A 15,488-nucleotide genomic window follows, 5' to 3' on the forward strand; every position below is an offset into this window, starting at 1 on the left:
CACATGTCATTTTGTTTTGCATCATTTTCTCTCAGCCATGAAGTTAATTTTGGTACCCAGGCTTCCAAGAGAAGCGTGGGAGGTTGGAGACCACTAAGATTTGAGGTTGCTGCTTATAAACTCATTCTAGGCATAAAACTGAACTAAAGGTCCCACAAATTCCACCTTCAGTGCCACTCATACACCAGCCACTCTGAGCAGGTGATACAAAGAGACCTGATCTCTTCTATCCTTAAGAGGGCTGTTGGTTGAGAGACCAAACTTTATTCTGATAGAAAACATAACTGATGAGAGTAATTGGCTTCTTCACAGTCGTGAATAATACACTGTTGGAAGTAGGAGAGAGAAACAACTTCTCCTAGTAGCTTGGAGAGGTCTAGAAAGAAAAGGTAAAAAGGTGACTTTGGGCTGACAAATTTTAAGGTAGACATTTGGGAGGGAAGAAATGCACCCTATGAACAGTTCTGTTTCAAAAAACTTAGACAATAAGTCAGAGAGTCTTTCTGATTCAAATCAATTAGAACAAAACTCATCTTTATATCAGGGAACTAAACACATGTAAGTTCAGATTTTTTTTTTTTGGTTGTTTAAACAAAAATCCTCAAGGAGCTGAGACTGGGGTTATAATGGCAGACTACCTTAGAGCCTATGAGTGAGAACAGAGCTTGAGCCCAGACTGGGATAGATTTGTACAGATGAGGAGCTCAAGTTCAAACCTTCCCTTCCTTTTCCAGGATAATCTGAGTGACCAGGTCCAGAAGTTGGCCCAGAGTCTAACTAGTGTTGAGGCCGAGAAGAACCAGATCCAGTCAGAGTTAAAGGACCTGCAGAAACAACTCTTCCAGAACCAGGAAGGTGAGGCATGCAGGTGGGCAGATGTGAAGGAGGATAGATAGGAAGACTTGAAGTGGCAGGAATTAGCTTAGCAGCACTCTACATTGTTTACCCACAACTGTGAGATGATGTCTAATTCATCTGCCAAAGGCAATGAGTCCCTTGACTATTGTTCTGCTTTGTGAGCCACCTTGGGAAGGGATTAGAAGGGAAAGATTTGGCATACTGAGACTTCAGTGTTTGTCTTCAGTTTTTTAATATAATTTTTATTACTTTTTTTGGGCTGGTTGTGGGGCTTGAACTCAGGGCCTGGGCACTGTCCTGAGCCTCTTTTTTTTCAAGGCTAGCACTACCACTGGAGCCACTACTTCCGGTTTTTGAATGGTTAATTGAAGATAAGAGTCTCACGGGGACTTTTCTACCTGGGCTGGCTTGGAACTGCAATCCTTAGATCTCAGCCTCTTGAGTAGCTAGGCTTACATGCATGAGCCACCAGTATCCAGCTGTGTGGTACTGAGGTTTTTATATGGTGCTGAAGAATTGAACCCGGACCTCATAAATGCTAGGCAAGCACTCAGCCACTAAGCCACATTCCCAGTTGCATTCATAGAAATTTAAAAAAAAAAACAAAAAAACTAGAAATGTAAGAGTTGATGAAAGGAGACCTCCACGCATTTTGAGAAGAAGAGAGTTTATTGGGAGAACCAGCTTACCAGCTTGTAGCAGATGTATGTGTGCAGAGAGAGAACTAATGATTATGTAGGGGAGGGAAGAAGGAAGTGTGATTGCAGCATATGAGGAAGTGACCTCGGAGGATGAGGAAGTGACCTCAGAGCCTAAGGGACCTCCTACTGCCCCCAGGTGTGCCAGTTACCTGGGTTACAGGTGCTGGATGGGGTCTTTGTAGAGAGGGCCACATAGAGTCCTACATGGAGAGAGAATGGGCCATTTTCCTGGGCAGACCTAACATTCCAGCCTTTTGATAAAGAAATGATGACTCTCTCTGGCCTACTTCCTGCTGACAAGGGGCATCAAAATTAGGAGTAGAAGGTGGAGATGTCTTCCAATCCAGGAGATGGCAGCAGTAACAGTTCCTTGGTGGTGAACGCATTCGCTTGATAAAGTCTGAAAGACATCTTACAAGGCAGGGGCTGAACAGTAAGAAAAACAGCCAGGCACCGGTGGCTCATGGGCCTATAATCCTAGCTACTCAAGAGGTTGAGATATAAGGACCACAGATCAAGATAGCCTGGGCAGGAAAATCTGTGAGACACTTATCTCCAATAAACTACTCAGAAAAAGCCAGAAGTGGTGCTGTGACTCAAGTGGTAGAGCACTAGCCTTGAGCACAAAGAGGCTCAGGACAGAGCACAGACCTTGAGTTCAAGCCCCAGGACTGGCAAAAAAAAAAAAAAGAAGAAGAAGAAGAAGAAAGAAAGAACATATTAGATGGCCTACAAATGGCAGAAGGGCAGAAAAGAAAAACTTGGATGACTTGGCCAGTTCCTGTCTCCTGCATTCCAGGCAGTCCTGGAGTTGGTGGATCATATCCCTAACTGCTTCTGACTGATTAACATCTGGTGACTGGGTAGGGGAGAGCATGGTGGACCGGTTAAGAATAACCAGTCAGAAGCTGGGGCTGGATTTGAGTGGATAAGGGACCAGTAGGAGGCCTTGATCATTGCCTGTAATGGGACTATAGATGTCTGGACTATAGGGTATGAATGGGAGACCTAGGATGATGCCAAGGCAAACTGTCCTGAGTCAAAGACTCACTATAAATAGAAATAGCAGGTAACAGAGGCAAAAATGTAAGTTCCTGTCCAGTTAGAAGTCAGGTTCGAGCATTAGATAAGCATGTTTATTAACTATTTTTTTGACCTCCCAGTTCTGGTTAGTTTTGAAAGGGCAAGTACAAAATTACACCATCCCCTTATCTATACAGTTCTTTGCAACTGCCTCTGAATGATTTACTCCTCTCCATGATCCTTCCTTGCCAGGACTAGCTTTGTCCCATCCCTCTTGCTGGGATGATGTCGCACTGGTGTTTTTGCTCATTGCTGGGATGGTATGTCCCAGTTAGTGTTTTTGTTCTGCTATTTCTATTTATAGTGAGTCTTGGACTCAGGACAGTTTGCCTAAACAGTTTGGGTTCGAGGAAGCATATTGACTCTTGGAAAGGTAGAGAAGTGGAGGGGATGGGCTGGGAAGGTGGCTCAGTGGTAGAGCACTTGCCTTGCATGCATGAGGCCCTGGGTTCAATTCCCCAGCACCACATAAGCAAAAAGAAAAAAAGCTGGAAGTGGCGCTGTGACTCAAATGGTAGAGCGCTAGCCTTGAGCTGAAGAGCTGAGGGACAGTGCCCAGGCCCAGAGTTCAGGCCTCACGACCGGACCCAAAAAAAAAAAAAAAAGAAGTGGATGGGATCCAGCAACTCCTGACACTATCCCCTCCCGGGTTTCAGCACCAGATATAAGGGTTAGTGAAAAGAGACCTCTCATGATTCAGGCAGAAGAGAGTTTATTGGGAGAATCAAAATGCCAGCCTGATCCAGATGGAGGTGTGCAAAGAGAGGACAAATGGCAGAAAGAGATTATATAGGGGAGGGCAAGAAGGAGGCATGACCTCAGTGTATGAGGAAGTGACCTCAGAGCCTGGGGATCTCCCCCTACCCCCAGGTGCACCAGTTACCTGGGCTACAGGTGCTGGGTGGGGATTTCTTGGTAGGGTCACATGGGATCCTGTACAGAGAGGGAAGGGGCCATTTTCCCAGGTGGGCCTAACAAGAAGCACTAGAAAATAGCCTGAACTATAGAATGAGCCAAGGTTAACTTGGGGTGCATAACAAGACCCGTCTCAAAAGCCAAAACAAGCAAATAACGCCCACCACCAAATGGAGAATTTTGTTTTGCCATTTATCTATATTCTTTTGTGGGAGTACTAGGAATTGAACTCACATTTGCTAGGCAGACACTCTACCAACCACTTGGGCCACACTACCAGCTCCACTTTTTAAAAAAATTTTTTTGGTTGGTTATGGTACTTGAACTCAGTACCTGGTCACTGTCCCTTAGCTCTTTTGCTCAAGGCTAGTGCTCTACCACTTTGAGCCGCAGCTCTACTTCCAGTTTTCTGGTTGGAGATAAGAATCTCACAGACTTTCCTACCCAGGCTGGCTTTGAATCACAATCCAGATCTCAGTCTCCTGAGTAGCTAGGATTATAGATGTGAGCCACCCGAGCTCAGCTCCCACTTATTTTTATTATTTCTAATTATGCCATTAAAATAACTTTAGAGGGTAAAATGATCATGGGCTTATTTGGGAGAAAGCAAGGAGATGGAATCTGGGGACAGCATATCTCTAGCCTAGCCTAGGACTAGGGGGGTGATGACTATTTGGAAACGAGAGGAGGGGGAAGGTTCTTGAGGCTCAAGTTTCTATTGTAGAAGAGAATAAGGCATATGGGGGTGAGGGAGGTGCTGGGCCTTTTGAGGACAATTTTGATGGCTTCTCAAGATCCACACACAGAGCTACCTTTTAGAGCATGTTGCAGAAATGAGCGGCAGGCAGCAGAGCCACCAGGTCTCAAGGAACCTCTACAAATTCACGTAATTGGGGGCTGGAAGGCACCCCCGTTACTAGCTAGCTCTACCCTACCTGGAGTTTAAGGTTGAGGATCTTTGTGACAAGGAGGGAAAAGTGTTAAGATGATTACTAGGATTGGCCTGTGAAGACAGCAGGGAAGCTAGACCACAGGAGCAGCTGGCAGATGAGTGAAGTCTTAGGACACTGGATGTAATTCTCTCCCTCCTGGCTCCTTCCCATTTGCTTCTGTGCTCTATCCTCCATCTGCCTCTTGTACCCTGTGTTCTCACACTCCCAACCATGGCTTTGACTCCACTACCTCTGCTCTTCCCAAAGAGAAATCCAAGTGGGAAGGAAAACAAAACTGTCTGGAATCTGAGCTGAAGGACCTGCATGAGACTGTGGCATCCTTACAGAGTCGCCTACGGCAGGCAGAGCTGCAAAGAATGGATGCTCAGGTGAAGTGATACTGGTGTTGTGGGAGGGGTGCCTCAAGGTTTCTACCTTAAGGCCCAAGACTTGACCTCTCAGGCTTAATCTTGGCCTGTGGCTTTATGCTCAGCTTCCTTCAGCAATACTCAGTTCCTCCGGCTGTCCAAATGTCCCTGAAGACCAGTATTAAGCTCCTAATAATTCCTTCAATTACTTTTTTCTGAAATGTGGATGAGATTTTTATCACTTGCTCTGTAAGAACAGAGTCTGAGATGACTCATTCACAGTAGACCCTTTCTCCTGGGAATAGCAGAGCCATACTTGTGTGGTGGTACAGATGCTCATTTACAGGATCAGCAAAAATGGAATGCATCACTTACTTTGCCCAAGGTACCGCTGAGACCACAGAATAAGGCAAGTGCTAGAGTGTATTGTAGTATCAGGGACGTATCCCAATCTAAGGTAGTTTTGCCCCTTGTTTTCCAGAGTGAGCAAGATTTACTTCGGGCAGCGAAGGAGAACCTGATGGCCCAAGTGGACCGCCTGCAAGCATGTGTTGCAGAAGCCAGGGCCCAAGCAAATGTGGCTGAGATTCTGGAAGAAGACCTGCGAACAGCTCGCTCAGCACTGAAACTGAAAAACGAAGAGGTAGAGAGTGAACGGGAAAGAGCTCAGGCTCTGCAAGAGCAGGGAGAGCTGAAGATGGCTCAGGGCAAGGCTTTGCAGGAGAATCTGGCTCTACTGGCCCAGACCCTGTCTGAAAGAGAAGGGGAGGTGGAGACTTTGCAGGGAAAAATCCAGGAACTGGAGAAACAGAGGGAAATGCAGAAGGCTGCTCTGGAACTGCTGTCTCTGGACCTGAAGAAGAGGAATCAAGAGGTGGATCTGCAACAAGAACAGATTCAGGAGCTGGAGAAGTGTAGATCTGTCTTAGAACACCTACCTATGGCTGTGCAGGAGCGAGAGCAGAAGCTGACTGTGCAGAGAGAACAGATCAAAGAGCTTGAGAAGGACCGAGAGGCCCAGCAAAATGTCTTGGAGAATCAACTTCTGGAACTGGAGAAGAAGACCCAAGTGATTGAGTCACAGAGAGGACAGATTCAGGATCTAAAAAAGCAGCTAGTAACTCTGGAACGCCTGGCCGTGGAAGTGGAAGAAAGCCATCACAAAGTGGAGAGCCTACAGAAGATGATTGAGGAGCTGGAGGGGCAGAGGGAAATGCAGAGGGTGGCCCTGACTCACCTCACACTAGACCTGGAAGAAAGGAGCCAGGAGCTGCAAGTGAAAAGCAGCCAGCTCCATGAGCAGGAGAGCCACAGCACCCTTCTGGCAAGAAAGCTTCAGGACAGGGACCAGGAGGTAAAGTCCCAGCGCCTACAGATTGAGGATCTGCAAAGGCAAAAGGAACATCTGACTCAGGACCTAGTGCAGAGAGGCCAGGAGCTGATACTGCAGAAGGAAAGGATTCAGGTTCTGGAAGATCAGAGGACATTGCAGACCAAGATCTTAGAGGAGGACCTGGAACAGATCAAACTGTCCTTGAGAGAACATGGCCGAGAGATGGCCTCTCAGAGACCCTCAGTACAGGAACGGGTAGAGGAAGCAAAGAGTCCTAGTAAAGCACAGCGCGGGAGCCTAGAGCACATGAAGCTGATCCTGCGTGAGAAGGAAAAGGAGGTAGAATGCCAGCAGGAGCACATCCAGGAACTTCGAGAGCACAAGGAGCAGCTAGAACAGCAGCTCCAGGGCCTGCATAGGAAGGTAGGTGAGTCCAACCTGCTACTGACCCAGCAGGAACAAGAGATAGTGATCCTACAGCGGCACCTGCAGGAAGCAAAGGAACAAGGGGAACTAAAAGAGCAGTCACTTCAATGTCAGCTGGAAGAGGCCCAGAGAGCCCTGACCCAAAGGGACCAGGAACTTGAAGCCCTAGAACGAGAACAGCAACAGGCACAGACCCGAGAGGAGAGTCTGAAAGAAAAGGAAAGTGCACTCCAGGCAGCTCTGGATGAGGCCCACAGGACCCTGAGGGAGCACCAAGGAGAGCTGGAGGAGCAGAGAGAGCAGGTACGAAGACTCCAGGAAGAGCTGGCAGTGGAAGGACGGCAAGTGCAGGCCTTGCAGGAGGTGTTGGGAGATCTGAGGGCCGAGTCTCGGGAACAGGAAAAGGCTCTACTGGCCCTTCAGCAACAGTGTGCAGAGCAGGTGCAGGAGCATGAGGCCAAAGCCAGAGCCTTGCAGGACAGCTGCCTCCAAGCAGAAGCCACACTCAAGGAACGGGACCAGGAGCTAGAGGCTCTGCAGGCAGAAAACCAGACCTTTAGGCAGCAGGAGAAGGCTGCATGGGGTCAGGCAGAGGCTCTGCAGAAGGCCCTCAGCAAAGCCCACACCTCCCTCCAGGAGAAGGAACAGAGTCTCCTTGAGCAGGCCAAATTGAGCCACAGTCTAGAGGCCAGCAGTACTACTCTGAGATCCACCCTGGATGCCTGCCAGGCACATGCCCGACAGCTGGAGGAGGCCCTGAGGATTCGAGAAGGTGAGATTCAAGACCAGGATCTCAGACATCAAGAGGACATGCAGCAGCTCCAGCAGGCGCTTGCCCAGAGGGATAAAGAGCTGAGGCAGCAAAAGGAACAGGGACAGCTTCTGGAGAAGTCTCTGGCCCAGAGGACTCAAGAGAAGCAGAGTCAGGAGCAAGAAAGAAAAGAGACCAGGGGTCTTCGTGAGAGTTTAAGGAAGCTACAGCTGATTCTAGCCCAAAAGGAAGAGGAAATCCTGGAGCTGAGAGGGGCCCAGCAACAGAAAAACATAGAGGCCTTTTCCCCCAGCTCCAAAGCCTCCCCAGTGGAGGAACCATCCTCAAAACTAGATTCTTTAGGGCCCAAGCTGCAGCGGGAGTTGGAGCGACTACAGGTAGCCCTGAGACAGACAGAAGCCAGGGAGATTGAGTGGAGAGAGAAAGCTCGGGACTTGGCACTGTCCTTAGCCCAGAGCAAAGCCAGTGTCAGCAGTCTGCAAGAAGTAACCATGTTCCTACAAGCTTCTGTCCTGGAGCAGGAATCGGAACAGCAAAGACTGCAGGTGAGTCACTCCAGGGGGAGTAAGGACCAAGGACAGAGCCTATCTGGCTAAGCTCAGGGGCTGTCTGCCACCTTGGGCCTAGAGGCACCTTAGAAGTAAGCATACCAGGGTTGGGAAGGTGGCTCAGTGGTAGAGCGCTTGCCTTGCATTCATGAGGCCCTGGGTTTGATTCCTCAGCACCACATAAGCACAAAAAGCCAGAAGTGGCACTGTGGCTCAAGTGATAGAGCACTATCCTTGAGCTGAAGAGCTGAGGGACAATAACCAGGCCCAGAGTTCAGGCCCCAGGACTGGCAAAAAAAAAAAAAAAAAAGGGAAAAAAAGTGAGCATATCTCCCCAAGAAGAAGGCACTCATCAGTGAAATTCCTTGTCTGTTTCCATCCTCATAGACACAGCAAAAAAAGAAAAAACAGCATGTAGCTGGTGAGGAAGGCATTTCCATGCTCATGAGTTACTACACAGTGTTCCCTCACTGATATAACTAGAGTAGGGCATTTCACCCACTCTTCCTCAAATACTCAAAGGCATCTTTTAGGTACAACTCTTCATCCTTTAAAGCATTTTACATGCCAGCCCCACTTTCCCTTTCTTTCACTGTCCTGGAAAAAAAGGAACTGACACTACTCATTTTATAGTTGAGATATGGCAATCAGAGGTTAACTTGTTTCAAGTCATAGCTGGTAACTGGCCAAAGTAGATTGGATCTAACAGTCTGATTCAAACTCAAGCTCTTGTCAGGCACTGGTGGCTCACGCCTATAATCCTAGCTACTCAGGAGGCTGACATCTGAAGATCATGGTTCAAAGCCAGCCCAGTCCATGAGAATCTCATCTCCAGTAAACCACCAGAAAACCGAAAGTGGCACCATGGCTCAAGTGATAGAGTGCTCGCCTTGAGCCAATGAGCTGAGGGACAGCGCCCAGGCCCATGACCGTCCCCCCCACCCCCCCAAAAAAAAAAAACCTCAAGCTCTTCCTTTCACACTCTGCCACACCCACACTCCTTTCCTCTGTTCTGACCTCTTTCTTGACTGTTACTGTTTACAAAACATAGGGTGCCTAAAAATGAGTTACATTTCCCCATTCATCCAAAGAAATTTAACCTCATATTTTTTGGAACTTATAGTCACTTGTAAAGGGGAAATTTGGAGTTTGGAGCAAACTCATATTTTGACCCAAGTCATTTAGTTAATAAGGTAATGTTGCATCCCGCTCTGCATGACTCAAGTCTTTGCTTTCCAGAACATGTCAATGTCCCAGGTCATCACCTGGCTTTATTGTGATCCAAGACAAGATGGGAGTTCTGAACCTAGTTCACTTGAATGCTCACCCTGAAATCTTAGGAATATTCCTCGTTTCCTTCGTCTGGAAAATGAAGGTTCTAGAATAGCTAAGAGGTTCCAGGAATTCTAAGTCTACTCTCTGTAAGGAAATGGAATTTGTTTTTATGAGGATGGAGAGAGCAGAGGAAGATCTGACTAAAAAATTGGCAAGGTGTGATTTTTGTCCCTTACCTCCATATTCCAGGAGGAGCTGGCACTCACCAGACAGACTCTAGAGAAGGAGCGGCTACACAGCCCCTGCTCAGCCTACCCAGCAGAGCAGGAGCCCCGAGCAGAACAGGGAGTACAGCCTGAAGAGGTGAGCTGTTGGGAACTCCTAACAGAGCATTCCTGTCAGGGCTTTTTCTCCTCCTTGGGGGTTGGATCCCTGATGCCCAACCTGCCATACTGTTTCTTTTGCTCTCCATTTGATCCCCATAGCTGCATGTTGGGCTGTCCAGGTGAGATTCACAAGTCTTCTCCACAGGTCTTAGGAGGAGAGGCTGAGCCTAGTCCTTGTATGGAGGAGAAGCAGTCATGGAAACAAAGGCTTGAGCATCTACAGCAAGCGGTGGCACGGCTAGAGATTGACCGAAGTAGGTTACAGCGCCACAATGTCCAGCTGCGGATCACCTTGGAGCAGGTCGGTAATGTCTGCTCTCTTCAGTGAGTATGTATGTCTACTCACATCCCAACCTGTAGGACAAACCCACCTATTTCTTAAATACAATTTTAGGGCTGGGCAAGTGGCTTAGTGTTAGCCTAGCATGCTTGAAGTCGATACCTTAGCACCACATAAACAGAAAAGGCTGGAAGTGGTACTGTGGCTCAAAGTGGTAGAGTGCTAGCCTTGAGCAAAAAGAAGCTCAGGGACAGTGCTCAGGCCCTGAGTTCAAGCCCCAGAACTGGCAAAAAAAAAAAAAAGTTAAAATACGATTTTATTGGATCACAACCATATGTTGTCTGTGGCAGTTTGCCCATGGAGAATGGGCAGTTGTGAATGGCCCACAAAACCTGAGATACTTGTTACAGAAAATGTTTGCTTACCTTTTCTCTAAGAGCCTGAGATATGGCTTACCTCCTCTGCCCCAGGAACATGTCTTTGCTCTCCCCAGCCTAGGAGTCTTGAATCCTATTGCTGTCCCTTTATACTCACCACTGTACATGTACTGCTCCAAGCCAAGATCTGATTTCTCACTTGCATGTGGGCAGGTGGAGCGAGAGCGGAGGAAGCTGAAGAGAGATTCCATGCGCACATCTCGAGCTGGGTCCCAGGAGATCAGTGAAGCCATGGCCTCTTCACCCATACAACAGGTTTATCTCTTTTCCCATCTGGACCCCTAGAGATCAGAAACTCAACCCTCTCTAGTGCATGTTCCAAGCCACCCTCTGATGTAGAAACAGCCATTGTAGCCACTCCTGATTGGATTCCACACTGCTTAGTCTGTCCTAGCCCTGAGAAAGGAGGCCCATGATGCGTTGGTGGGTGAAGGCTAGTAGCCCTGCATCCACAGGAATTTGTATCTGTACATTCTCAGGCATGCATCTCTGGCTCACCTGGGAAATAACAGAGGAGTCCTTGGGAGCATGAGAAGGGAGCTAGCCAGAATCTTGGGCATAGGGTTATTGATCTCCGCTTTGGAGATTTCATAGATGTCTTTATAGAACTAAGTTTATAAGATATAGGTCTATGTCATTTCAGGGAACAGCATCCCTTTTTCTAGTAAAGAGGTTTGAGACTTCCTTAAACTATCTCTAATCTGAGGTTTGCCCTTCAAACCTCAACAGGCTTGGCCTGTTGAAGAGGGACTGGCAGAGAGGGACTATTTCTGATGGTTATATGTCTCTAGCTCTCCAGCTCTCTTATAGAGAAAGCTTCCCAAGGGCAGGCACCTTATCTTTTTTCACCGAGGCATCCTCACCTCACATCCCAGGCTTGGTACAAAGCAGATGCATGGTATATTTCCGTTAAATAAAAAAAGTTCTTGGGCTGGGCGTGCGGCCTAGTGGTAGAGTGCTTGCCTAGCTTGCATGAAGCCCTGGGTTCAATTCCTCAGTATCACATAAACAGAAAGGCCGGAAGTGGCTGAAGTGGTAGAGTGCTAGCTTTGAGCAAAAAGAAGCTCAGGGACAGTGCTCAGGGCCTGAGTTCAAGACCGAGGACTAGCAAAAAACAAACAACACAAAAGGACCTCACAAAAGCAAATACCATTCAAGCTTTTTGGACATTTAGCATCAAGTCCCCCATGGCAGTGCCCATTATACTGCTGTGGGCCCCCTTGTCTCCTTACCCCAGGGTATGCCCTGTAGAGGTTTAGTCTTGAGTTCAGGTACTTCTAGGCCATAGCCCATGCCCAGCCCATTGCAACAAGACAGATGTTTGTCTTCCTCAGGATGGTAAAGAAGTACAGAGGGTGTCTTCAGATGCCAAGCATGTGATTGAACTGCAGAAAGAGGTAGGTGTTGGAAGGATCCACCTTCTAAGCCTCTTTTCTCTCCCTTACGTGTAGGCAGTAAGGGTTTAGTATCTATTGTGTGTTAGGCCCTTTGTGCGTCACTGGCAAGAAGAGGGGCTGTAGCTCCTGCCTTTAGAGAAATTTGTCTTCAGTGGATACAAGAAAGACTCCAGTGCCAACTTCACCTGGCATATGCTTTGTATGGGAAGGGGACAGAGTCACAGAAAGCATAAGGAAAAAGGAAGGAGCTGAGGGGAACACAGAAGTATAGAACCAGGGGCTGGGAAGGTGGCTCAGTGGTAGAGTGCTTGCCTTGCATGCATGAGGCCCTGGGTTCGATTCCTCAGCACCACATCAGCAGAAAAAGCCAGAAGTGGCGCTGTGGCTCAAGTGGTAGAGTGCTAGCCTTGAGCTGAATTGCTGAGGGACGGCACTCAGGCCCAGAGTTCAGGCCCTACGACCAGAACCAAAAAAAAAAAAAAGAAGAAGAAGCATAGAACCGGCTAGAGCAAGCAGTTGGGTGTTAGCCTCTGCCCTCAGCTGTGCCCTGAAGGCACAACTGTCACCAGCAGAACAGGAACAGGAGCTGGGATGACTCTGCCAGCCTTGGGGAAACTATGCCTACTTGTCTCATAAGGCTCACATATCTCTCTTCAAAGACCAAGAGTAAAAAGTGTGGGATTTTGATTTGTTTTTATTTTGTTCTTTTGAGACAAGTCTCACTATGTAGCACAGATTAACCTCAGTTCTCTATCCTCCTGCCTCTGTCTCCTGAATGTTGGGATTACAGGGGAATTTTTATTTCTAGCCCTCTTTCAATAATCAGTCACAGGGCTGGGAATGTGGCCTAGTGGTAGACTGCTTACCTAGCATACGTGAAGCCTTGGGTTTGATTCCTCAGTACCACATAAACAGAAAAAGCTGGAAGTGATTCTCAACCCTGGCTGTACATTTGATCTATATGGGGAGCTTTGAAAAAGTACTAATATCAGGCCTCACCTCAATCTAATTGAGTTGGATTATTTTCTAAAATATTCCAAAAGGAGAATGATAAGATTTTCTACAGAGATTAAAATAATCTGTATCAAACCAGGCACTGATGGCTCATGATTGTAATCCTAGCTACTCAGGAGGCTGAGATCTGAGGATCTCTGTTCAATTACAGGCAGGAAAGTCCATGGGACTGTTATTTTCAATAAATTTCCAAAAAGTTAAAAGTAGAGCTGTGGTCCAGGCATAGAGTTGTAGTGCCGGGCGCTGGAAGCTCATGCCTGTAATCCTTGCTACTCAGGAGGCTGAGATCTGAGGATCGCATTTGAAAGCCAGCTCGGGCAGGAAAGTCCATGAGACTCTTAGCTCCAATAAAAACCACTCAGAAAACCAGAAGTGGTGCTGTGACTGAAGTGGTAGAGCACTCACTTTGATCTGAAGAGCTGAGGGACAGCACCCAGGCCCAGAGTTCAAGCCCCACAACCAACCAAAAAAAAAAAAATGTAGCGCTGTGGCTTAAGTGCTTAGTGCTAGCCTTGAGCAAATATGCTCAGGGACAGTGCCCGGACCCTGAATTTAAGACAAGGACTGGCACATGCATGCGTGTGCGCACGCACACACACACAGCTCTGAATCTTGGTTAGGATAGTACATCCATCAAAATATACATATATCATCAAATTGTATACTTAAAAACCTGGACACATGGACTGGGAATGTGGCTTAGTGGTATAGTGCTTACCTAGCATGCACAACCCCTTGAGTTTGATTCCTCAGTACCATATAAACAGAAAAAGCTGGAAGTGGCGCTGTGGCTCAAGTGGTAGAGTGCTAGCCTTGAACAAAAGAAGCTCAGGCCCTGAGTTCAAGTCCCAGGATTGGCATCAAAACAAAACAAAACAAAAAAAAAAACCTGGATATTTTATTACATGCATATTTTCCTGTAGTAAAGTTGATGAGCAGCTTTGTTGCTGTCTTAAGCTCTTGATTTATTGTACATGTGCAGCCAGTAGTGAGAATCACTATGTTCTCTCTTAGTTCATAGCGTACTTTCCCCCAAACACTCTAAAGCCTGATTTTGAGATCCATTATATGGTAGATGCATTCCAGTGGTGTACCAAGAGTCACATGAATACAGAGCAGAAGAATTGGGACTACTTCAGAGTCCTAAATTGCTGTCCTTGGTTTTCCTACCCATTAGGTGGCCTTGCTGCGGTCCCAGCTGGCCTTGGAACGGAAGCAGAGGCAGGATTACATCGCTCGCTCAGTGCAGACCAGTCGTGAACTAGCAGGCCTGCACCACAGCCTCTCCCACTCACTTCTCACTGTAGCCCAGGCCCCAGAGGCCACTGTCCTAGAGGCTGAGACCCGCAAGCTGGATGAGTCCCTAACTCAAAGTCTGACATCCCCCGGACCACCAGTCCTGCCACACCCCAGCCCCAGCACCTCCCAGGTCACCTCCAGGTAGCACCCACAGCCAGGGAAGGATACAGTCTAGCTTGGTGGCTTACACCCAGATGACTGTAAAATGGCTCATGGGCCCTTCACACAGCTATAAGAAAGGATCTGGTATTGTTCCCCAACCCGACTGCCATTCCTAGGAAGAGGATGGAAACCTGCAAGGCTGGAGAAGGCCCCAGCTCATGTGGGAATGAGGCAAGTCACCTTTGCCTGCTAACATACAGTGCCTGGGGAGTGCTTTCTCCTGACCAACAAGACAGCCCTGCTTTCTTATCACCTGATGAACCTACTAGAGTCCACACTAGGTCTGGAGGCTCCAGTGATACACACAGCCTGTGGATGGTATATTGTGAATATTCTGCGTGTATCAAGTGCAGGGAGGTCCATTTTACTTCCTGTCTGGAATGTATTTTCCCAGCACTTCAACAATAAACCCTGGATCTGTGCATTCGTCCTTGGCTGCTATCTCTCTGTGTACCTGGACAGCAGAAGCTCTTCAGGGAAATTAAGGAAAATGTACAGATTCCTGTCAGGTTGCAGGAATTTCTGCCTGAGACGATGTAATTTGGAAAAGCCACTGACAGCCTGGAGGCCAATTGATTAAGACCAGATTAACACTCAAAAGTGAATCAGAGAATTAGGTGCACTGGCTAGAAGAAATTTTAGGGACTGAGGAAAGGAGGCATGCTCCGGTGCTTGAAGGACGGGGGAAGCTGAGCTAAGCAAACTGATGGGAAGATCGATCTGGTTGTGACAGAGAATGGAGGCTGAGATTGGGAGAGGTAGATTATGGAGGCCCTTCAGTTCTAACTCCTAGACAATGAGGAACTACCAAATGATCTTGACTTAAAAGTTCTAGACCTTTCCAGGTGCTCACACCTGTAATCTTAGCTATTCAGGAGGCTGAGATCTAAGGATCGCAATTCAGAGCCAACTTGGGCACCATAAAACTGGAAGTGGTACTGTGGCTCAAGTGGTACATGCTCACCTTGAGCTGAAGAGCTGAGGGACAGCACCAGCCCAGAGTTCAAGCCCCATGACCGACAAAAAGAAAATATGATGTTTGTCCTTAGCTGAAGTTAGATGGAGTTGAGTCTCCATCTGTCCTCATTCCCCTTGATACATGGTTGTGTGCACAAATACCTTTGTGTGTATGTGCTGGTCCTAGGGCTTGAACTCAGGACTTGGGCACTGTCCCTGAGCCTCTTTGTGCTCAAACTATCATTGTCCCATTTGCCACAGTGCCACTTCCAGCTTTTTTGAGGAGTTTATTGGAGATGAGAGTCTCACAGGAACTTTTCTGCCCAAGGTGGCTTTGAACTGTGA

At 47.6% G+C, this 15,488-nt stretch overlaps 1 protein-coding gene across 4 annotated transcripts in view; it reads left to right on the forward strand.

Annotated features, from left to right (window-relative positions):
* Cep250 (centrosomal protein 250) overlaps positions 1-14,615 on the forward strand; it is a 56,746-nt gene extending 42,131 nt beyond the window's left edge. For 3 of the 4 annotated variants that reach the window (XM_042694330.1, XM_042694333.1, XM_042694331.1), the window contains 8 exons: positions 735-855; positions 4,757-4,878; positions 5,339-7,933; positions 9,461-9,574; positions 9,743-9,898; positions 10,468-10,569; positions 11,649-11,711; positions 13,903-14,615. In XM_042694330.1, coding sequence (XP_042550264.1) covers positions 735-855; positions 4,757-4,878; positions 5,339-7,933; positions 9,461-9,574; positions 9,743-9,898; positions 10,468-10,569; positions 11,649-11,711; positions 13,903-14,169 — 3,540 coding nt within the window. In that variant the 3' untranslated portion in view covers positions 14,170-14,615. The remainder of the gene's footprint in view (positions 1-734; positions 856-4,756; positions 4,879-5,338; positions 7,934-9,460; positions 9,575-9,742; positions 9,899-10,467; positions 10,570-11,648; positions 11,712-13,902) is intronic. The other variant, XM_042694332.1, reaches the window with a different exon arrangement.
* The last annotated feature ends 873 nt before the right edge of the window (positions 14,616-15,488 follow it).

Source organism: Dipodomys spectabilis, unplaced genomic scaffold, assembly GCF_019054845.1.
Source record: "Dipodomys spectabilis isolate Male_0828 unplaced genomic scaffold, ASM1905484v1 ptg000175l, whole genome shotgun sequence".
Lineage (NCBI taxonomy): Eukaryota > Metazoa > Chordata > Mammalia > Rodentia > Heteromyidae > Dipodomys > Dipodomys spectabilis.